Source organism: Haliaeetus leucocephalus, unplaced genomic scaffold, assembly GCF_000737465.1.
Source record: "Haliaeetus leucocephalus isolate CR32 unplaced genomic scaffold, Haliaeetus_leucocephalus-4.0 Scaffold184, whole genome shotgun sequence".
Lineage (NCBI taxonomy): Eukaryota > Metazoa > Chordata > Aves > Accipitriformes > Accipitridae > Haliaeetus > Haliaeetus leucocephalus.
Window position 1 is genome coordinate 8,600,453 of NW_010972620.1, and position 24,224 is coordinate 8,624,676.

At 38.1% G+C, this 24,224-nt stretch overlaps 1 protein-coding gene across 1 annotated transcript in view; it reads left to right on the top strand.

Annotated features, from left to right (window-relative positions):
• CFAP43 (cilia and flagella associated protein 43) overlaps window positions 1-24,224 on the top strand; it is a 50,516-nt gene that overhangs the window by 23,602 nt on the left and 2,690 nt on the right. Inside the window, exons 15-36 of the mRNA XM_010564992.1 lie at window positions 2,045-2,214; window positions 2,977-3,129; window positions 3,568-3,698; window positions 4,393-4,558; window positions 5,138-5,251; window positions 6,897-6,974; window positions 8,257-8,382; window positions 8,829-8,933; window positions 9,679-9,795; window positions 10,609-10,818; window positions 12,544-12,750; window positions 13,528-13,626; window positions 14,368-14,445; window positions 15,264-15,389; window positions 15,919-16,038; window positions 16,120-16,227; window positions 18,888-18,974; window positions 19,276-19,364; window positions 19,759-19,966; window positions 20,754-20,866; window positions 21,685-21,841; window positions 22,686-22,850. Of these exons, the coding sequence (XP_010563294.1) occupies window positions 2,045-2,214; window positions 2,977-3,129; window positions 3,568-3,698; window positions 4,393-4,558; window positions 5,138-5,251; window positions 6,897-6,974; window positions 8,257-8,382; window positions 8,829-8,933; window positions 9,679-9,795; window positions 10,609-10,818; window positions 12,544-12,750; window positions 13,528-13,626; window positions 14,368-14,445; window positions 15,264-15,389; window positions 15,919-16,038; window positions 16,120-16,227; window positions 18,888-18,974; window positions 19,276-19,364; window positions 19,759-19,966; window positions 20,754-20,866; window positions 21,685-21,841; window positions 22,686-22,850 (2,927 nt within the window). The remainder of the gene's footprint in view (window positions 1-2,044; window positions 2,215-2,976; window positions 3,130-3,567; window positions 3,699-4,392; window positions 4,559-5,137; window positions 5,252-6,896; window positions 6,975-8,256; window positions 8,383-8,828; window positions 8,934-9,678; window positions 9,796-10,608; window positions 10,819-12,543; window positions 12,751-13,527; window positions 13,627-14,367; window positions 14,446-15,263; window positions 15,390-15,918; window positions 16,039-16,119; window positions 16,228-18,887; window positions 18,975-19,275; window positions 19,365-19,758; window positions 19,967-20,753; window positions 20,867-21,684; window positions 21,842-22,685; window positions 22,851-24,224) is intronic.

The following is a 24,224-nucleotide window of genomic DNA, read 5'->3' on the forward strand; positions in this document are numbered from 1 at the left end:
ATTATTGTCATCCCTTAACACAAAATATTAACAATCTTAATCTCTTTCTTCATCTCATCCATACATTCTCTGAGGACACCATTTCTCAGACAGCAGTCTGTAGACTTATAGTCAGTTGAATCATTTCAGCAGAAAGACTGTGATATTCTAAGGGAAAGCCAAGGAAGGAAGGAGAGAAGTAATTCACTTGCAGAATCACAAAGCCACCACTTAACTACTACTACTGGTTGTTGTTGTTATTGTTATTTTTATTACTACTGTGTGGGAAATGCCCAAAACCAGCCACAAAGAGGCCTTGGGATTGGCATCACCCATATGCAGACTAGCATATCAGGTGTTCAAAGTGGAATCAATCCCACCGGCCTCTTCAGAGAATTAGTATAGGTATATAACAGCTCATTGGGAAAAGGTTAGAAGTTGATATATCTCAAAAAATTATGATTCCCTGTCTTTGTTATAGCTTTTCTATATAAATGCACCAAGGAAGAAGTGCACTGTATTTAAAAAATGTTAATTTGTATCCCAATAAGGAATGTTACAGAGAAACATTCTATGAAAAAAATGGCATGATGAGGAAAAGGGGACAATTAAGGAGACTTAAAAATGGCATACCTCCATTCATCTTCTGGAAATCTGTCCCTCTGTATCTGCAGTGTGCAGTGTACATATTGGGACATCACAGTTAGAATCTCTATTCATAATCTGGAAGTAAAGTGAAGGGAACCTGTTAGTCTTTCATCAAATTGGATAGCCCACCTAAATTCTCAAACACTGTTCATGATTTGTTTTATATATGCTATCCTCATCTGTGAAACAACTCAGTGATTTTTTTGTGTCATTCAGGACACAGCTATAATATTATAGCATTTTGGAAGTAGTATAAGCAAGAAAAAATGGACCTGAGTGTCATGAGTGATCACAGAACTTTTAACTGTGTCTGATATTCTAGGAATATCTAAAACTGATATTCTAGGATTGCATTGATTTGGGGCACTGTCTGGAATCAGCTGGGAAACTAATTCAGTTGTCATGAAAGGGCTTAAATGCATTCACTTAACTAAGGCACAGTGCAGGCTAATGTTGCGCTTCGTGTCCTCACCATGCAGCCAGCACAGAACAGGCTTGGTTGGCAGTGGCACCATGCACTTCCAGCTATATGTCTCTTCTACCTAAGAATTGCTAAATCAATATAGTTTGAAGTTTCAGTGATGTCTTCTATCACTTTACAGCAAAAGGCAGCGTGTGTTTATTATTAACGTCATTCTATTTTTATATCATTTTACTCATATTATATGCAGTTGAATTACTAACAAAGCCTTTTCATGGAGAAAACTTCTGTAAAACTGTTAGTAAACCTAGTGTCAGATTTTCTAGTTATTTAATTTTTAAAAGGTCTTAAAATGTACAAACTTTTAAAAAATTAGTTTTCAGTGAAGTTAGTATTTAAATATTCACTAATCTTGGACGACTTCTTATGCCTATTTTTAGACGTATAAAATGGGACTTGATTTTCAAAGTTGCTGAAGATCTATTGTTATTGCATCAGTCTTAGTTTTGGGTGTCTCTTTAAAGCTCAAATTAAGGAACCAAAAAGAATTAAATGCCCTTTTGAAGATGTGAACTTAGGTGTTTTAACCAATAGTGCCCTGGCTGTGTGTACTTCCTGGCAGAGATGCCTAAACAAGTTCTAGGTAAAGGCAATGATGACATGAACCACCACGCAAACTAATTAGCACTGCTTATGTAATAGCCAAGAAGCAGGGTAAATTAGTGTATACAAATTGTCACATCATTATGATTAAACCGTTTCTAGTACTTCTTCAGAGCTAGTAGAGCTACCTCTCTGCTTCACTGCAGTGTGCTACATCAGCACAACCCACAGAGTTAGTGTTAAAGCTAGGTATCTTAATACCCAGTCTCCTTGAAAACTCACATCATGCTCATTCCTTGCTGAGATTGGTTTTCATAATTACTTGATAGGTGAAGCACCTGCATTAGTGGTAGTGATGCCTCTTCCTCCGTGTTTCTTTTTTCAATCTTTTAGATAATGATAAGTGTGTTAATGCACAAGGAATGCTTAATGCTAGTGCCATTAAAAAGGAGCAGTATGATCTGGATTACCCTTTGAGCTCAGCAGTCAGATTGAAGGATAACATTGTGTATGGCTACTGTACCTGTGCACCTTTCATCTGTAAATACCATCTCTCTGAAGAGGTAATTCTCTGAAGCTGCTTTATTTTGTGTGGTGGTTAAATACCAGCGAACAAAGGCTGTAGATGAAGTGAATATAGCAGGATATTATCTTAGAAGAAATCCTCTCTGCACTAAAAATACCTACTCCATCCTTAAACATCAACTTTCAGTATCCTACTACCTGCTCAGAAACCTGGCAGAGGCACTCCTTGTTCTACTACAGAGAAAGCCAAATATTGGTTCTTAAAACTCATACAGCTTGCAGGGACTTCACGTGTAGCTTCTGTATTGCAGCTGTGCTTTTGTGCAATCTGCTGAGTAACCTGAATATCAAGCTATTGAAGGAACTGAGCCAATCTGAGCCCATGACTCTAAGACACAACTGCAAACCCAGCCCAGCCCTGCCTTGCAATGAAGTAGTGGGGGCTTCAGGAAGGCACTGTCATTGCCTGCTGATGAACTGGAGCTCTCTGCAGCTCATAGATCTCCCTCAGTTTTAAGAGTCAGTTCAAGCAAGAAGGTGAATTCCAAAGGCAGCATTCCTCCTCCCGTACTTTCTGACCAAAGAAACTCCAGGCCCAAACATACTGAATACAGACCCTTTTGAGGAGATGAGAAGCAAATCAGCAGCATAGCAATGGTACTGCTTCCTGAGCTCAGTAATCCAACACCATTTTAAGTTGTAACACATGTGATAACCCACAAAGCTCTCATTAGTCTTCTCAAAATGGCATAGATATTTCCATCATCTGAACTGCTGCTAACATTTCATTTGTTTGGCAGAATATGTTGGAAGATCCATCAGTATTTTTATCAGAAAAGAGGACTCCTAGCAATCACTTTGGAGCAGGTTTCCTCTGTTTATCACCCAACAGCCGGTGGCTGGCATCAGCAGCAAAGGATGGTGTTTTGTTCCTCTATCATACTTTTACTATGGTAGGTAGGCATCCAGGCACAGGCTTTGTTTGGTTTACATGAGAAAGGTGTGAAACCTACTTTCTTTCACTGTAAGCTTTTCTTCACTTGAATATAAGGTGTTCCAGAAAAATTTTATGTTGAACATGAACTGACATAGCATTATACAGTACAATTGTTTTTATAATGAATCTGTATATGATCATACAAACTAACTTTCTTCTCCAGTAAATCTTGGGATAGATAATTTTACTAGTCGTCTTTATCTCCCGCAAAATCAATATACTAAAAACTTGCACCATCTGTAGTCAGAAGTTTTAAACTCATAAATCCTAGTCTTTTATGTACTTTGTATTGACATTTTGGATTTACTTTTATCTAAAAATAAAGAAGCATAATTTACAGACATATTCCATTAGAAAAAAGTATTCGCTGATACTGCTTCTATGACTTTTCTAGGATATACTTGCTCAAAAGCATTCTCACTCATATCAAGGAGGGGGAATAAGATCCGTGGTATTCTCGCTGGACGGCAAATTTATCCTCGTTAATGGCGAAAATGATGGTGCCCTGGTGTGTCTGAAATGGAAGTATGTATAAAGTGGCAGACCAGTATTGATGGTGTAAATTCTTGTATCCTGACAGACTAATTTTTGCATCTACTTGTGATTCTGGACTTCCTCTTTTTTTAATCTCAAAGTAAGGAGAAGAATTGGATAGAAATAAAATCACTCCTCTCATCTTCAGAGGCAGTCTGCCTAGCTCATGAAAAGTCTTGTACTTTGGGTACGGTTGCAACACAAGATGTAGGAGTATCTTCTGATAAGTATTACCCATAGTGAGCTTCTTATCACTGTCAAATATACCATCTGGAAGGGGCTCTGTGGGGATGTAATCTCATGAGATACTATTTTAATTTAGCGATTAGGAGACATCACAGCTTTAATGGGAATTCAACTGTCGCTATGGAGAGCTCTTAGAAGACATTAGGAGTAAGAGATGCTTGAAACTACAGCTTTTTTGTGGTGTAACAAATGTTCAGGCAGATGCATAGACTCTGCCAGAGCAGTATTTCTAATCTGGGTAATCCATCTTTCAGAATTTTTAATTCTCTGGAAACTTCACTTAATTATGCAGTTCTAGAACTCAAACTGTTGAATCATGTGTAAAACTATTAAATAGGCATTTTTAAACAACTTAATAATTGTGTTATAAAGAATATTTAATACTTCATCCTTTTCCATAATACACAAAAAAGACATCGGTTCCCTTTTTGTTTATTAGGAAGATAAAGAAAACTGAAGTTAAGGAAGCTGCTTTTCACTGGCAGTCTCTTCTTGCTATACTGAACAAGTCTACTTTGAATGAAAATATTGTTTTAAAATCTATGGCAGAATGGCAGTTTGACCCAGAATCCACATCGGAATCACTTCCAGAAGAGAAATTTAAGGTGCTTTCTGTATTTTTATGGGGAAAATAAGTTTGATCATTATCCTAAAATTATACACGATAAAAACTGTCCTCAAAACAAACTCTGATCCTTTTGTAAAAGTAGAATACCCCTGGCGATGGGCTGAATATGCTTAATTATTAATTTGTGAAATAGTATTATCAAGGAAATGGAATAGTTATTGGAAGATGACATTCACATCTTCAATTTCTCTTGGTTTCTTTAGCCACAGAAAGCTCTGTGAAAGTCAGTTTCTCCTCATGTGAAATTATGTGTCATTCCCGGTGTGCTGTTACTGCTATACATTGTTACTAGTTGTATATTTTTTCTGTTGAAATCAAGCAAAGCAGTGATTACAGAGATTAGTACTGTCAGCCCATTTGAGTCAAAAGGCATTGCATAATAGCAAGGATTTGCAGAATCAAATCTGGGGACTGGTTAGGGAATAAAAATGTAACACTTGCTGGAAATTGGTGGTGATGGTGTTGCTTCTAGTGTGAGGCCATTTTTTATTTCATTTCTGTCTCTCTTTCATTCTCTCTAAGTTCCTGAGATGGATGTTTATGTCCTTAATTTCAGGAGGCACCACTTAAATCTTCCAATGTAGGGGTGACAGAAGAAGAGGGAAACATCACCAGTTTGTATTCAGCCAGTACCAGTGACATGACATGGATAGGTCAGAAAATAAAGAAGGTACTTTCATAGAACAAGTATTAATCAAAGCAAGAGTTTTCAAGAGTCAGTAGGTGTCAAATTTGGGGTGTCAAATTATATGCTTTAAAGGAATCTAGTTTCTAAAGCTTTTCTGAAATTTGGACCTCTCTTTAAGGCATTGCAGTCTAGACTTTTGGAAATCCTAGGTCAAGGTTACAAACACATTAGAGAAGGTACCTAGCACAATAGGAGCTCTAAAGACCAAAAGACCACTTCTACACAAGGAGTAAACGAAAAAAAATTGCCAGAGAAATTGGCTTCCTTTAGAAACTTATAAAGATTTTTTTCTTCTAAATGTCAAAGAGTTGCACAGAAGATTATTACCAGAAACGAAGTAGGTGCTCTCTTCTTCCCAAGGGCCAGAGTAACAAATTCTACAGCACTGATAAATCAATACTCAACATTATGACATTAATTACAAAACCCCTGAGGTTTATTTCAGGTTAAGGTTGAGGTGAGTATGTTATGTAACCAAAGGGGGTTTTTTAAGTAAAAGTACATCAAAGATCTAACTGTCTACAGAGAGGGGATTTAGCGCTTTGTGAGCCTGGAAACTGCTATGTTAATGTTAGTATAGATCCTCCCTCCCCGGCCACCCCCGCAAAAATATGAATTTATGGATGCTAGTAAGTTTCTGATATGACCCAGAGCTGTGTATTTTGTCCAGCTTTTGGGGTTCAATGATAGGACAAAGCAAAATATCAATGCTTTCTTGGTCATCTCAGGAGCGACTTTCCAAATGATGATGCAGTTTCACAAGTGGCTCAAGTCAATCTAAGACATACTGCCACTGAAAGTGGCATCTTCTCCATTGCTCTCCCAGACATGTATTCCAGTTTCTGCTTTGCTGCTGGCACTCATGCTTTGGTGTCTCTACTGGGATTTTTTGGCAAATCCATGTGACTGCATACACATAAAAACCACATGACTGTTAGTATCAGCTAGGGACTGGTGATGAGAAGCAAAGGTTGAAGGACAGCAATGTGGTCCTAGGTTGTTTTAAGCTGCTCATTAATGTCCTGAGACTTGCATCTGACTTTTAGAGGATAGAGTCCATCCAATGTCAGAATGATACACCCCTTCCTTTCAATCAATAGCCATCATCCTATTTAAAGTTGAAAATTATTTTAGAAAGCAAATTCCAGAGGTGCATTCCAAAATTTTCCCCAAGACATGAATTGGCAAGGCTGTAGGGGCAAAGAAAATTTCACAGCTTCCAGAATGATTAACAGATGTTAGTTTATTTGTGTCTTTAAATATCCCACTGGAAATGCTTAGTGACAATGAAAAATCTAAGGAATATAAAACACTTAACAAATTTTGGCAGTGGGCCGTTCAATGTGTCTATAATCATTGCACTTGTAATTACTTCTTTCTTTAATATTTTCTTTCTTTTAAGCTCTATTGCTGTACAACCAGTTTACAACATGACCTGGTTGTACAATCTTTTTTCTCTTGAGCAATTCTAAGATTCATCCTATTGAATTAGGATTTTGTCTGTTTCAGTTATTAATCCCTTTGGAGTTTTGTTTTCTGTACAGATAATGTTCCTTTAGATTATTTCAATCTTTTTTTCTCTTCTTGTCTATTTTTATCTTTCAACAATATATTTGTTGCATATCAGGTCATTAGAGAAGAGACTCAGAGGTTTGCTAACCAGAAGAAAGAGCTGCAAATGGGAATTAAAAAGCTGCGTAAAACTGTGAGTTTCTTACAAGGATAATGGCTCAGCTTACCAGTTTTGTTTACAAGTACACTTCCTTTATGGCTATCAGCTCTAGTGCTCAGTTACGTTTTTTGTCATAAAATCTGAGCAGACATGTAATAAAGAGACATGCTTCTTCAGGGACTATACGCTGAACCTGCCAGGAACTACTGTCTGGTTCTCAGTTTCCTTTCCTCCAAGTAAATATTTTGTACTGCTCTTATACCTTCAGAAATCTATCCACTCAGCAGGCTAGTTTCTGGCTGTCTAACAACCTTCCATTATAGAAACTACTGTCCTCTCTTCTTCCTTCTGTTTCCTTTCATAAAAACCACTAACTGCAAGAGGATAAGGCAGAGGGTCAACTAGAGTAGTCTGCCCAGGACCATGTCCAGACAGATTTTTATTATTTCCAAGGATGGAGACTCCATGACCTCTCTGGGCAATCTGTTCCAGTACTCAGTCACCCTCACAGTAAAAAAGTGTTTCCTGATGTTTAGGCAGAACCTCTTGTGTATCAGTTTGTGCCCATTGCCTCTGGTCCTGTCACTGGGCACCACTTAAAAGAGCCTGGCTCTGCCCTTTTAGCACCCTCCCTTCAGGTATTTATATGCATTGATGATATTCCCCCCAAGCTATTTCTTTTTAAGACTGAACAGTCTCAGTTCTTTCAGCCTTTCCTCATAGGAGAGATGCTTCACTACCATAATCACCTTCACTGGACTCTCTGCAGTATGTCTCTCACCTCCTTCAACCTGTTAGCAACACTCTCAATACAGCCCAGGATACCGTTAGCCTTTTTTGCCACAAAGGCATGTTGCTAGCTCATGTTCAACTTGGTGTCCGCTAGGAGCCCCAGCTACTTTTCTGCAAAGTTATTTAACAATTGCTCAGCACCCAGCATGTCCTGGTGCGTGGGGCTGTTCCTATCCAGGTGCAGGATTTTACACTTCCCTTTGTTGAACTGTATGAGATAGATAACAACTTAATAAAGTTCTCAGAACCAGAGAATAAAGAATTGTGTACTGCTACTACAGGTTCTTAGAAAGTATACACAACTTCACATATAACATCCAAATGAACTTTATGAGAAAGATGAAATATATTCACTTAGTACTCTGTCACTAGCTACAGGCAGCACATTCTACCAATTACCATGAAGCGGTTAAAAGTGGAGGCAATTAAAATAATTTTCTCTGATATCAAGTTCTATAGCATTTCCTCTATTCACATTCAAATTACTTTTTATTCCTTATACTTATTTAAAAAAAAAAAACAGATTCAGAAGATGATGCTTGAAAATGAACAGGTGCCAGACATTGAGAAACTGGAGCAGCACGAGTTCAACCTGGATATTGAGGAGCAGGAGAGAGCACAAGCAGAGGCTGAACAAGAAGTGGCCAGGGTACGATAGAATGGGGGGAGAATGTTTTAAAACTAGCAGTGAAAAGGAGAAAGAATGATTGAAGAACAGAGGATGATCTCAAAGTTTCTGCTCACTGCTGAGAAGCAGGAAAACTTAAAAGTATTTAAAGTCACTTCTTGAAGCAGGTGAAGCTGCTGATGCAGACATTGCCAATTGGAATATGATCTATGCCAGAAACTATAAATCTGACACTGTGGCCTTGGGCACATTGCTTAAGTTCTAGAATGCTTTTCTTCACATATAAAATGATGCCTTTCGGTAGTATGCAATATAGTTTTTGGAGAAGATAGCTGTGATAGTCTAAGATGAGGAAATATGGGTAATTCATTTCATCTGTTAGGTTTCTTTCAGTAACTCAATACGAATTGCCCATATCTTGTTATTTTTCACCACATCTTGTTATTTTCTTTTCTGTATTTTGAAAGGCAAGGAAGGAAATTGAAATGGAGAATTTAGCCAACTGCTATTTGCAGGATGTCATCAAACATGAGTGTTGGGATGCTATGTGTGTAAAAGGACGTGCAGTTAAGGTAACCTCTGCTTTCCAATTCATTTTGTGCAGTAGTTTATTGACTCCTTAAGGTACAGAGACAAAATAAATAGAAGTATAACACATTTATGATTTGCTTATGGTATGGGAAAAAACTTACTTCTTCTTAGGGCTCATGCAAATCTTTCATTCTGTTCATTTTGTCTGAGCCTGGCTGATTTTACTTTCTAAGGTGGATAAGAGTGCTGATAAGCAAATAAACAACTCTTCAATTCCTTGATCTCAGAGAATATCTTTATGCACTGTTGCTAAAAGGAGGGGTAAATATTATTTTTCTCTGTGCAGTCAGTACAACTTCTGCTACACAGAATATAAAGGAAAAATTTAACCCCGATTTTGCCTATTTTAAACAGAGGGTGTTTAGTCAAACTGATGATACTGGATTATCTCAAGGGTGGTGAAAGACCAAGTCATTTTACAAAAGATCTAGTTCTGGTTGAATTCTGTGGATAAAGATGCCATATCCATAGATTATTAAAAAAAAAGAAAAAGGCAAATTTAAACCAACCTTTTTCACTACCAAAAAGGCAAGTGGTTTTTGTCTTACCCCAGTATTTTTACTATATTGTCTATATTAATTGATCCTCAATTTTATTCCTGATTTTAAGAAGTCTTTACAACTGTTTAGTGTTCAGGTAATGAAAAAATGAATTGATAGATATGTTCTGAAGAACTTTGGGTTTTTGTTTGTTTTGGTTTTGTTGTTTTTTTTAAAATTTGAACAGTGCTTCCGTATGGCTTGTGAAGTGAAGAATTATCCACTGAAGGGACACAGTGAAGAAGAGCTGGAAACTTTGGAGAAAGTTCTCCGGTTAAAGAAGATTGAGACAGCTGATCTTAAGGTACAATCTCTTTGAAGTACTGCATAAAGGCATTTCAGATCAGGATGTTCTGAGTTGGCATCTTAACCCTTCTTTACAGAGTTACATTTCCAAAGTCCATTTTCTTGCTGTAGAAATTGTCCCCCAAAAATTTAAAAAGATAAATAAAGATGACATGTTGTGGTTTTACTCAGAACAAATGTGTTAGTATTAAAGAATCACAGAATAGCTGAGGTTAGAAGAGCTCTTTGGAAGTCATCTAGTCCAACCCTCCTAAAGTGATTTACTTGGGGCCATGTCCAGTCAGGTTTGGAATATCTCCAATGATGGAAGATTCTATAAACTCTATGGGCTACCTCTTCCCATGTTTGACAACTCTCACAGGAAAAGTTTTATTATGTTTAGGTTGGATGTCCTGTATTTCTGTGTATACCCATTTCCTCTCAATCTGTCACTGAGCACCACTGAGAAGAATCTGGCTCTGTTGTCCTTACTTCTTACCGTCAGGTTTTTATATGCATTACTAAGATCCCTCCAAGCCTTCTCCTTCTTGAAGCTAAACGATTCTAGCTCTCTCAGACTGTCCTCACATGTTAGATGCTTCAAAGCCTTAATTGTATTAGTGGCCTATCACTGGTCTTGCTCCAGTATGCCCATGTCTTTCTTGTACTGGGGAACCTACATATCGACCGAATATTCCAGATATGATCATTTCAACTTGTATTATTTTGATCACTGAGCTTAATTGCAGAATATAACCTCTAGAATTTTTTCATACATGTGCCACTGGATTGTGTACACAATTAACACAGTTATCATGTTTGTAATATACAGGTTCAGAAGAAAAATCTTGAAACTGAGTCTGAGACTGTATTACCTAAGGAAGAAGGACAGAAGGCAGAAGAAGCAATGGCTGATGATAGTGCATCTGACTGCCTGATTGGAAGTCTGAGCTCTCAATATGGTGGAGACACATCTATCCTATACCACCAATGGGACTTGCACACCAGGGAGCAGAAAGTCAATCAGATAGTATTACTGAAGGTGATGACTTCTTAAATTTGTATTACTGCAGTGACGCTGTCATATCTGTTGGTTCTCACAGCAGTCACAGCCACTGTTAGATTTTGGGTGTACTGACACTATACAACAGAGATTTGCACAGGTCTCTGAGTTACTGAGATGAAAGCTGATAAATGCATACAGTGCAGTAGAGCACCATGTGGACTTGCCAGCTCAGGTCTGGAAGAAAAACATTTTTATGAAATTGGTTACCCAATTTGAGGGTATCTGTATTTGCCCACTGGTGTTTCAGTTTAAGAGTTTGTATAGCTAAAGCTAGCTTGCACATCTCAGCATGCCCTGTGAAAACATGACCTCTTTCCCTATTATTTGCTGCTGAATGAAAGATCAGCTGGATCTTCACACCATTTCCTTTCTCTCCAGTCTTACCATCCCTTCATTTGGAGTCTTCTATTATTATTCATTACCATCAGACTCTTACTTCTCTTACCCTGACCAGTTTATTAAGTAGTAAACATGCTACGGAATAGGCTTCTTATGAAGATGATCTACAAGGGTAGAAGTGGTTAAACTACTATAAAGCATTGCCTCCTCAGAGCTCTTTAAGACTGTAAATGGTAGCAAAGCTCAATAATTAGGCATTGTAATACATAAAATCTAGTAGATACACTAGTGTTTAAAGTAGATAGGGAAGAAACACAAGGAGCACTTTTAGATGTAAGCTTGGATGTAACAAGATCTTTCTACTGTATGGCTTTAAAGATGCTTATTATATATCTAAGTGTAGATATATCTTCAGTGTTCTTGGCCAACACAGCAAGCTTGCTGAGAACTAAATGGCTGACTAGACATTGGGCACAGCCTTTTTTCTCCCAGCAACATTGTACCTCATCTGCCATCCTGCCTTATTACATCCTAACTTATTATTATATTAGAAATCAATGAAATAATCATGGACACAAATATTTATTTTAATACAAATTGCAAACAGCTACGCATCTCAAAATGTGAAGTTTAATGATAGAACTGAAATCCTTTTCATGTTTCATTTTAGAAATTGACATAGTAGGAGAGACACATGGTTTTCTCAATATTCTACTTTTCTTTGTGGAGATCAATTATTTAGGCTAAAGAAAAAATTTATCCACTAAGAATATATGGTTTTTAAAATCATTATAAGATCTCAGGTATTTTTAACAAATCAGTTTCTGATGTTTATTTATTTAATGGGCACATTTTACTTACATATGTCAGACAGAAAATCACATGAAAGCATATTGAAACTGCAGGTTACATCACTTAAAAATCAGGAAAGTATGTCCTTAACTGCCTCCCTGCACCTGTGATTTACAATCTCTAGATTTACAGGTCATGTATTTTTTTTCTTTGGAGCGTCTTCTTCTTTCAGCCGAAGAGTGCAAAAACCAGCAAATAGAAGGCAGCCTAATTTTTTATCTAGTTTTGGCAGCAGTATGTTTCTTCTAGAATCTTTGTCAAATGGCAAATATGTAGAAGAAAAAAAATAAAATTTTCAAGAAAAAAAAAAAGAAAAACCTGATAATTTGCCCACCTCCATTTAACAAATCTTGAACTCTGCCCTTATGATTTTCACAAAAGTTTACCAGTTTATTTCCCTGTCACACATAGAAATACACACATTTGTGATTCCGATGGCTTGAGGAGTGTTATATAATCATGGATGATGCGACCTGTGCAGTATTGCAGTTTTCTTTTTTGGTATTTCAGGACATCATTTACAAAGTCAAAACTGCTTTTAATAAGGAATTTGACATAGTTGCACAACAAAAGGAGCAGGAGATAGCACGAGTGAAAGAAAGAAACCTGAGGATCCGAGAAATCTTGGCACAACTTGACCTCCAAGTGGAAGTGTGGGAGCCAGCTCTTACAGATGATGAGATACCAGAGCAAGCACTCACTGTTCAGGATTCAGAGGTGTCTGAAGAATAAATCTTTCTCTTTCACCCACTCAAATACAGTTCTCTAATTCTTCTCATTTTCAGACACTGTGTCAGTACTGAAAACTATTAAAACAGATGTGTCTGTGTACTTAAAATCACCTTTTTGACTCTTTTGCTTCCCTTCCCCTTTTAGGGAGAAAGCTCTTAATGAGTCAATCTGAAATGAATAAAATGTATACAATCTTAATTTATTGCTGTTAAAAGTTTTTAATTGCCCATAAATTAGGTAGAAATCCCCCCTGTTTCTGACTATAAGATTCAAACCAGGCTTGCAGGGATTATTTCCATAGATAAGGGTTTCCCTGTTTTCTCTGAACACCATTTTGAAACTAAGTATCTACGTACTAAAGCATACTTAGTACTGTACTTATACATTCAACTGATAATTTATAAAGAAACACCATATTTCTTATACAATATATTCTACTGATCTCATCTGCTCTTTTGGTCAGTCTTTCCCTACTTTTCTCTGCTCTCCAACCAGTCCATGTTATTCCACTGTCAGAAAAGGTATGCACAAAACACAATTAATATCAACAAAAATGATGGTAGTTTGTATTTTAGCATTTTTAAGTATAGCTTTTGGAGCTGTTCAAAAGAACAATTTTCTTCCTGAGGAGTATTATCATAAAGCAGTGATACAAAAAGCATTAAGAATTAGTATTACACCATCTTTCTAAATGTTCTTAGTCCACATGTGATCATGTCTGGAGAAAAGAACCCTGATATGAACCTCATTTTCTTCCTTCAGATTAAAGTTGAAAAATACTTGACTCAACAAGAGAGAGAGAAAGCAGAAATGCTGGCTAAGCTTGAAATGGAAAGACACCTTACTGCTATGGTAATTAAAGTAGTATCCTTTTTACTGAATAGGCCTTTGTCTCTGGTTAGGCTTATTTAGTTAATGCTGCCCTGGAATATTCCAGTAATGTAGTATGGGAGAATAAATTTAAAGTGTTAGGTAATGATGATGTGTGCCTCTTCCCTCTTATTATTGTTTACAATCAGAACTACGTAGACCAGCTGGGGGAAGAAAAGATGTAGTGTTAGGCTCACAGTTTTGAAAAATGGGCCCTAGTGGCAATTAAAAATACCATATCTGGTGACTGGGGACTAGATACATTTCTAAATGCATGCTACTGCTCAATCAAGAGCTTTGTGTTTGATATGTGTGTGTTGACTGAGAGACCTCTGTTCTTCAGGGATCAGACTAGAAGATCATAATGCTTTCCTCTGGCTTTAAAATGCATCTGGGAGAAGCCTAAGATGGTTCTGGCTCCAAAAGAGATGCACGATGAAACAGTGGCACTACAACTTTCTTTGTCCTAGCCTGCCAACTGGCCAGGAGTAGTCTATGCCTATGTATTCTTTCTAAAACTGACAGAATGGCAGTTTTTTGGTTATATGAACATCTGTCCAACAGAAAAAACTGAGACTTTTAGCATATTTCACCAAAGAGCATTAATCTACTAGTGACACACAGTATAATCATATGGGTGATCTAGAGGTGAACTACCCTATTATCATTCCCCAAACTGCCAATTACTACACTTCATTTTGTACCCTAAAATATTTTTTGTCGTCATTCCAGGACAATGAAAGACTGCGTGCTCTTAATGACATGATGGGTGGAGTGCTAGAAGTAAAAAAGGAAGACATCTTGAAAATGGTGAGCTGTGTTTCTGCCATATCACATAGGTAGCTTGTGGGCTTTTAAGGAAATGTGAAATTCAGCTAGCAAACATTTCCAACCTAAGTGATAGAAGAAAGTTGAAGCATTGTAGAATTGCATTATGCCTAGATAGACTCCATAAGAGACCATACACTGGACTCAAAAAAGACCACAAGATTCTAGTGCCTGCATTTGATTCACCCATTAACGCATGTTCCTATCACAGTGGAATACTATAGGAACATAATCTAGTATTACCATTACAACAACTGTATTGCTGGGGGAAGGGTCTATTATCCATAGCTGTGATCTTACAGAAGAATACTGTGTTCCATTTAACTCAGCAAATATAGATAGTACAGTAGTAGACGAGGGAAAGAATGTGAAGGAGTGTCACAGGAGAGGGCAGACACAAGCGATGTCCCTGGAATTGATCTGTTTTGGAAAACTAGGACTCCACTTAGAAGTATACATTAGCATGGAGTTAGATTTGGAGTTCTAAAACAGAAAATGTGGTATATCTTGTGCCAACAGTAGTGTGTTTGAGTACAAAATACTTGTATTTTACAAAATCCAGTAGTGAATTCCTGTAAGCAAGTGAGAGAGAATAGCACAATATATATATATACTAAAACTACTGGTGCAAGTAATAGACCAGAGAAACAGAATAGATATGTTATTTAGACTTAAGGCTTGTACCTTAGTTACCACTAAGAAATACCTTTCATTAAATTGGGTGCATGCTATAGTTTGTTAAGTGTGCTGATGGAGATTTAATACTGCTTTTGAAGCATATTTGTCTTTAATACTTCCAGGATATTCCTCCACCTCCTTTTATATCCAAGCCTGAGGACATTTGGAGTGATGAAGAAAAGAAAATATTTAGAGAACATGAGAAAAAAGTCAAGCAGCTGAATGAAGAAAAAGAAAATTATAGAAGGGTAAATTAAAATGAGAAAAGGAGTGGTTTTGTTCACAGTGCTCATGACCAAAGCTTCTGATCTTTCTCAGGAGCTACTCCTAAAAATGAATACTAATAAATAGAATAAACAAAGAACAAATGAAGAACAAAGATCATGTGGCATATTAAATAAGTCCTAGCTTAGACAGTAAAACGAGGCAATCTCTACTTACACCAATTAATATGTGCCAAAACTTGTGATATCTGACAAAAGGTAACTTCCCTTCACAAATGTACCAGTATTCCTAAAATGTTTTTTTCAGGTTCCATTCCCAGGGTTGCTGATGCCATACAAAAATAATACAATTATATTTATCCTTCATGGTGGTATTTGGACAACATAAGTTGGTAGCCTGGCAGCACTCTCCTTCCAAACAAGTAATTTCTGGGACCTTTTGGCTGAAGGATACAGTTCCATACTGTGCATTCTCCAGCATCTGATACACTATATCAGAGCTTCTTTGTTCCTCCAGATGTAATATTGCTGCTCTTGTCCTTCCCTTCCCCAGGCACTGGAGAATGAATTGAAGAAACTTGAAGCTTCCATCCAGGAAACAACACAAAATTTTGATGACACTGTGTGCAAACTCTCTGAAAGGAAAGTGAAAATAGAGATGGTCATCTATCAGGTATCACAGAGAACATTAATTTTTTAACTCTGCCTCTGCACAGCAAGAATGTTAACATTTTTTATTACAATCACTTCACAGGAAGAACTCAAAATAGTCAATCTCATTTATGCTTTACTGTTGGATGAAGAGTTGGACACTAGAGAAGTTGGACTTCATAATTTCCTTATGAAAAAGGAGAAAGAAAAAGTAAGTTAAAGTTTGGAATGCTGTTCTTAGGAAAAGTGTAATATTTACAATACAGTTTCTTGTAAAGACTGCTCTTTCCAAATCAAAAATTTACCATAAATGATTTTCTGACAATTATTTACAGGGTCACTGATTTTTTTTCAACTTGCATAGGTGACATACATTATAAATACATATGGTTTTGAATAGATACTCATCTTGGTTCATCTGGAGTTCTTTGATAAAACTCCATAAATTCAGAAGGGCATGATGCTATTTGTTTGCTATATATAATATTTTTTAGTATCCAGTATCAAGCTGGAAGCACCAATTATGATGGTGTCTAATGTAGGCCAGGGCCACGCTGACTTGTGTTTGCCAGTTCAAAGCATAGACAGAGGTGGCCTGTGACTATCTGACCATGGAAGCAGAACATACCATGGACTACAAAGTGTTTATAGTCTTATTGACCAATTTAATCTCCTGAAGAGTTTACCCATCCCTATCAAACATATACAAGTCAACGAAAGACTGGAGAGCACAAGTAGTAGATCTGGATTTCAATACAAGTGCTTACTGCCCACAGTAATAATTTTGAGTGACAGTTCCGATTCCTGTGTCCTGCCAATACTTGTGTGACTCAGGTGATGTAAGTGGTGATAGTCTGCAGGTTGGTTCTGGCTCTTGGGACAATGTTATCCCATTTGCTCATTTTGTCTTTGTGGAGCTGTTCCTGAGTCCAGAGATAATATACTAATGCCTCCCCATGTCAGATGTCCTACTCAACCTGTACTGACCTCTGTGTTTGGAGCTGCAAGCAGCTATTTGTATGTGAGCTTGTGGTGGGTTGACCCTGGCTGGACACCAGGTGCCCACCAAAGCTGTTCTATCACTCCTCCCCTCAGCTGGACAGGGGAGAGAAAATATAATGAAAGGCTCGTGGATCGAGATAAGGACAGGGAGAGATAACTCACCAGTTACCATCATGGGCAAAACAGACTCCACTTGAGGAAAATTAATTTAATTTATTACCAATCAACCAGAGTAGAGTAATGAGAAATAAAACCAAATCTTAAAACACCTTCCCCCCACCCCTCCCTTCTTCCTGGGCACAGCTTCATTCACAAATTCTCTACCTCCTCCCCCCACAGAGGCACAGGGGGACGGGGAATGAGGGCTGCGGTCAGTTCATCACATGTTGTATCTGCCGCTCCTTCCTCCTCAGAGGGAGGACTCCTCACTCTTCCCCTGCTCTGGCATGGGGTCCCTCCCGCGGGAGAGAGTCCTTCACAAACTTCTCCAACGTGAGTCCTTCCCACAGGCTGCAGTTCTTCACGAACTGCTCCAGCATGGGTCTCTTCCATGGGACGCAGTCCTTCGGGCACAGACTGCTCCGGCGTGGGTCCCCTGCAGGGTCACAAGTCCTGCCAGAAAACCTGCTCCAGCATGGGCTCCTCTGTCCATGGGGCCACAGGTCCTGCCAGGAGCCTGCTCCAGTGCGAGCTTCCCACGGGGTCACAGCCTACTTCAGGCATCCACCTGCTCTGGTGTGGGGTCCTCCATGGGCTGCAGGTGGGTATCTGCTCGACTGTGGACCTCCATGGGCTGCAGGGGGACAGCCTGCCTCACCTTGGTCTTCACCATGGGCTAACAGGGGAATCTCTGCTCTGGCACCTGGCACCTCCTCCCCCTCCTTCTTCACTGACCCGGGGGTCTGCAGGGCTGTTTCTCTCACGTATTCTCACTCTTCTCTCCAGCTGCAACTGCTGTTACACAGTAACTTTTTCCCTTTCTTGAATACATTATCCCAGAGGCACTACCACTGTTGCTGATGGGCTCAGCCCTGGCCAGCGGCAGGTCAGTCTTTGAGCTGGCTGGCATTGGCTCCATTGGACATAGGGGAATCTTCTAGCAGCTTCTCACAGATGCCACGCCTGTAGCCCCCTGCTACCAAAACCTTGCCATGCAGACCCAATACAGAGCTACAGGCAGAGGTTCCAAAGTAGGCATCTAGCCCCTAGCACTGAATAGGCTGAACTAGTTTTAAAATTATCTGAGGCCAAGTGTATACCAGCTTACATTTTTCAGAATACATATATTTAAAAAAAAAATTTCTAAATGTTCCCATTGGTATATCTTTTGGTCCATACAAACTGTCAAATACAACAAAACGGTGTCCCCAGCAGAGTATAAGCATTTCACTGCCTTGATGAAACAGATGAGCTTAGTATCCTGACACATAGCAGAACTATGTCATGACAACAGGGAAACTGCATTCTAAAATGAAGAACCCTCCACTGAACAGCATTTGAGAATTTTTGACTGGTCTTACCTGTGATGACATGAAAGGAAAACAAAATCTCTATGCAAGTGAAAACAAGTATCAACATAGGTCCTTACATTCAAGTTTAAAAAGAAGACTTGTAAGCATTTTTATAAGATATTTCTTACAGAAATTTCTTACTTTCTTAAGCAGTGGACTAGTTTAACTTTGCACCTGCTCACCTTTTAGCAGTATATACAAGTAATCCCCTGAAGAAGGCATTATATTGTTAGTAAAAATAGCTCACAAGGTTTTCTCTAGAAATAAGAAAGTGTCAGCTTCATCAGTGTATATGAATGGCCATTCAGTGCTTCTGCTGGCTGAGTTTAATTCCTGAAATCTTTTGGTTTTGCTGTAGGTCAAGACTGCAAGAACAATCCAGACTACAAAAAATAAAATTGAGGCTTACCTAGACACCTATGAAAATGCAATTGTTGAAGAGAAGGTGAGACTCTTGACAAACACAAGCAGGTTCAGAAATTAAAATGTTAATGCTGTGTCTTGACAATGAGAAGAACATACTTCACTGTAAGCATGGGATGAGTTCTGGTCAACTTGCTGATCACTGAAATTAAGCAGTAAAGGAGAGTATGTGCATAGAAGAATTTATTAAATAGTCCAGATTTCCTTGATGCTTGGGAGCTCTTGGAAGGACATCATATTCTGTATTTCTAAGATATGGGCAGGTTGATGGTTTTTTTGAAATAACATTGTGGTAACAAGAAAGCTTTCTGTTTCCCTCCTAGAATCTGGAATGTAGTTTTACAAAGGAGTTTGCTGATGTACCGGCGAATCTCTTTGATGAACTTTTCCAACTTTACAAATATCGACCAAAGTAAGATTCCCCCCGATTCCATCTGTTTAAATACTAATATTTCTTCTGAGTCAAGAATGAGAATTGTATTTATTTCAATAGTCTAAATTATTTTGATAATCAGTAGACTGCCTACTTTTTATTGGATAGTTAACAATGGTTGATTTCCTATCATACTAACGATTACTATTTTGAGTACTTGCATTTCCTTATTCACCACACAATCTATTTTAAATGCAATCTAAATAATCATCAGGTCTCAAAAACATATATTCTTATTTTGTGTAAGATCCAGCCTTACCTATTTGTTCTTTGGAAGAGATTGTGAGTATGAAATGTTCTTAGTTGTTTGTGAGCTTCTTTATGCAAGAGAAAATAAAAAGTAAATACTGTATGTGCTGTGTATGTGCACTAGGACCCCAATGACAGAAATACTCCCTGACACAGCTAACCCTTATGGGGATGGTTCAGGCTCAGCTGAAGATTACAAAGATGCACTTACCCTTTTAATGAAAGCCATGGATGAACTGGATAGTCCTGAGCACATGCCTAATGGCTTAGACCTGTCTATGTGGGAACATTTTTGTCTAGCTAGACGAAATAAAATGGAGAGTGAGGAGCTGGTATGTAAAATTCTTTATTTTGTCAGTATACTTCTTGATATTTTCAGGTCTTAAACTTCTGTGGAGTTCAAGTGTAGGGTCAAGCTAGTGGTGAAATGACACTGCATACACAAGCTGCATTTGAGTTTGAAAGCTGCTTCTGCCACATTCAATTCAGAATAATAGAAATGTCATCAAGGGAAACCAGCTTTAGTTCTCCTTCAGAGGAAATATTAGCATATTAGTGTGTAGGGATTTGATCAGAATGATTGTGACCTTGATATGGTTTCATTAAAAAGAAAAAAAAATATTTCCTTTTCTCTATCCATACCAAAACACTGTTAAGGTATTTGATTTCCATCATCTGTTGGAGTCATTCTCTTCCATTAGCATTCTACATTTGCACCAATGCATTCCCATATTTTTCTAGAACATCAAGAGCAATTCTTAACAAAGGATGTTGCTGGAAATTTCTAGCAAGCTATTTGTTCAGTTTAAAAGCATGAAGGTGTAAATCTGAATTATGCAGCGACAGAGATACATGAAATTTGACCAAGAGAGAAGGAAATATGATTTCCCTTCATGTGAATAAACTATGCATAAATTAATAAATAATTTTCTGAGCAGAGTGTAAGGATTGTAACCTCTATGTCTCATGCTCTCTACTGGGATTCTCAAAATACCAGGCTCCATATTTATACATACATATGTCTTCTTAAGAACTTGTCTTCTCTGTTCTTGAAGAGGCTTGCCCTGACATACTGACAAAGTTGAAAAAGTTCAGAATGTCATGATGTTGCTTGCTTAGGTGAAATGGATGGCCCTAACACTGGCAGAGATGCAGGCCTTTCTCCAGAGAAGAATGGATGACAATGAGAAGATTAAGTCAGAAATAGAAGACATTTTCCAAGAACTCACTTGGTAATTTTGTTTCTTTTCCCGTGTTCAGCTACATTTTAATACTCCACCAACACAGAACCAAAAGTTACATACAGAATTACACAGCTGTGTTCTCCAACACTCTTTTATCTAGGATTCGTCTGAGAGACCTATGATATTTCTGAAATGAGGTGTGATTGCAGCACATGTGAGCAGGCCAAACCAGCCTTAATCTACCATCTTAAGTAACAAACATCAGTAAGGATGGCAGCATGGTCTTCAATGCAGACTGACTGCCCCAAAACCTACATCATGCAGTGAATCCCCCAAAGCCTTCAAGGCCATATATGTGCTAGCTAGCTCAGTTAAATTTTGCTCATGTAGGCCTAAGATACAGTGATCACTCCTAGCTGCAATATGCCACATGACACCTCATTTCACTGAGCTGCTTGGACCTGCAATATTTCATTTTTTCAGGTACATGACATAATTTTCACATTCATTGTCATTCAGGAACAAACTGCAGGATCAATTATACAAGAAAACGGCTGCTGGCTGGGAGTCTTCTCCATTTCCTTTTCAATTGTTGTTAAGATTTCTGTTTGGTAACAACACTTTTTCTCAGAACATCTGCTAGATTATGTTAAACTGAATCCAGTGATTGAAAACTTCATGTATGGAAGTAAGTTGCAAATTCTGTAGTCACTTTGGCAGCAAATAGAAGACAGGCTGTCAAAAAGTAACCCCTACATGAACATACCATTTACCGGTAATAAATATAAACATTTTGAGAATCATGGGAGGATTTATATAATCCTGTTGAAATCACTAAATATTGGTTTTGTTTTCTACCATTTTAGGCTGCAGGAGGAGAAGATGAAACTTCAATTGAATTTGACTGTCCAGTTTTTGTTAAAACAAGGACAGGTAGAATTGGAAAGTACTGAGATCCCAGACTACAGTGATGCCATTCTTATTAATAAGAGTGTTATTGAAGAACTGAATTGCTCTATCATGGTAATTTACACTATCCAAAGGAAATTTAAGCTTTTTAAACAAATGTATTGTCCTTCAGGGGCTCTGCTTTTTCTCCAGTTTGACATCTAATTTCAGTTTGTTACTACATACCAGTAGGTCCAACTGTAATCTAGAAGCTATTAAGAATTCTGTAATGTCTCTTATCATCATGTAAAGATTGCAATACAGACTGCTTTCTTGATGTTTGATCAATACAATTCAGATCAATGAAATGGCAACAGTTTTTAGACACATCATCACTTACACACACACTGTAAATAGAAAATGCTAATGTCCTGGGCACCAGTTTGAAAATTCCCTGAAGGCAAACTTACAGTCATGTTAAGAAGCATCTGAACAGTAGCTTACATTAAGATTTAAAAACTTAATACGCTTTTTTATGTAAGATGAAATTGGTGATCATACTTAAAACAGTTTTCCATACTCTCATTAAATGTCCTTTTTTTAGGCATTCTAGCTGTACAAAAATTGCTTCTTACTGCTACTGCACAAAGCCTTCAGTAACAACTGCAAAATACCTTATACAAGCAAGCTTGTATTTTGTAGAGCTAAAATGCCTTGACACTCTTATAAAAGATAGAAAGATGGAGAGGTTAGCTGTAATTTTCTTCATCTCCTTCTATGATCCAAGGCTGTGGCATAGAGCATAAAAAGGAACAAAATTCCACAAAAGATAACCATCTGGAGCAAAGTCTGGAAAGACACTGCAGTACAGCATGTTTTCCTTACTAAAATTATAACTTTGGAGGCTTGCCCATCTTGTTGTGAATAATTATTCTATAATCTGTAAAGCGTGTTAATTAAGATTAATCTATTTTTTCAGGCTCAAGGACAAAAAAAAATTGCTAGCATGGTGGAATGTAAAGAATTCTCTAAAGGGATATTTCAGCTGGAATGGGAACACAAGAAAATGAGAATGCAGATAGACGATCTGAAACAGAAGGCTCGGGATATTGTAACACTACCTATTTCAAAAGATCGCCAGCTAGTGAGTTACTTTCCCTAATTTATATTTTGACTGCAGAAAATTTTGCTGCCTGTATCTGTAAGATCGTTTATACCTCGTAAGTCTCTTACTACTATGAAGCAACCTGATGCCTAACAGGTCAAAAATTCAGCTTTCAAAGGGAAGTTTTACTCTTGAGATTGATCAGTGATGAAGTTCTTTGGGATGCTCAGGTGTAAATGAAGGCAAAATTAGCCCTAACTCTTAATGTTTCAAAATTGGCACTGAGAGTAAGGAATCAGGATTTTGCAGCCACAAGGAACAGATCTTTTAAATCAAGCACCACAACTTCCTTTTAAGTGAAAGGTCTGAGGTGCCCCCATCTGGTATCTCACAGAAATACCATAACTTTTGCTCAGTATACTAAGATTCAGCCTTCCTACAGGAGCCTCACGGAGCCCCGCTCATTGCCATTTGTTGGCCTAGCAGCAGAAGACAGGGAATTGTTTGCCATGCCTGGCAGGCAAGAGGCAGTAGCTGGCCAGCAAGTCAGCACCCACGTAGCTTTGAACAAGCCCAGCTGGCAGACCAGAAAACATAGGTAAAGGTTGTGGGAGAGAGCCAAGGATACCAGTGGGAGAAGAGAGGAGGAAGAAAAGTTGTAGGGGAAGCCCGAGGGTATTGCAGTATGGGATGTAGAGGACTGCAGAAAAAGCTGATGGTTTTGTGGCAATGAGGTGGGGGGGCATAAAGGTTTGGAATAAGGGATGTTGGAGGATGGGCAGGCTGGAGATATTGCAGTGGGGAAAGCTATAAAGCGCAGAGAAAATGAAGAATGTTGGACAGCAGGTAAGGATATTGCAATTCAATCAAAAGATTAAAAGACAATCCAAAACACGTTTTGCACAGGCTTCATTTTTTTTTTGCTGCTCTCCAAACTGTTTGTTCACTTCTGAATCAGAGCCAAGGGACTTCTATAACTAACACCAACAAAACAGCTTTCCAAAGAAGTGATATGACAACACACTGAAAAGTTCTTGTAGCAAATATGTCACCAGTGTTGCCATTAGCTCAAACTTCATTTAAACTGATGAGCAGAACTGTTGCCCTTCAGAGTTAGACTTGACCATAGCAAAGGCATATACCAGTTTAATCAGAATTTGAATGCTCTGAGGGGCTTAATGTGGGGTTAGTAGGAAAGGCAAGGCAACAGAGACCCCAGCAATAGGAACTGAAAGAAAGATGGCTTAGATAAATGCGTGTGGGCAAGGACCTGAGAACACCTGGAATGAGGGCTATTAATGAAGCAGTGAGTGAAAGCAGTTTGGTGCTGTAGGCAAGGATCCTGCTGGTCTTTCCTGTTTCTCCTCTTCTAACTAGAGCAGTCCACAAAATTTTACCTGTCACTTTAGTGGG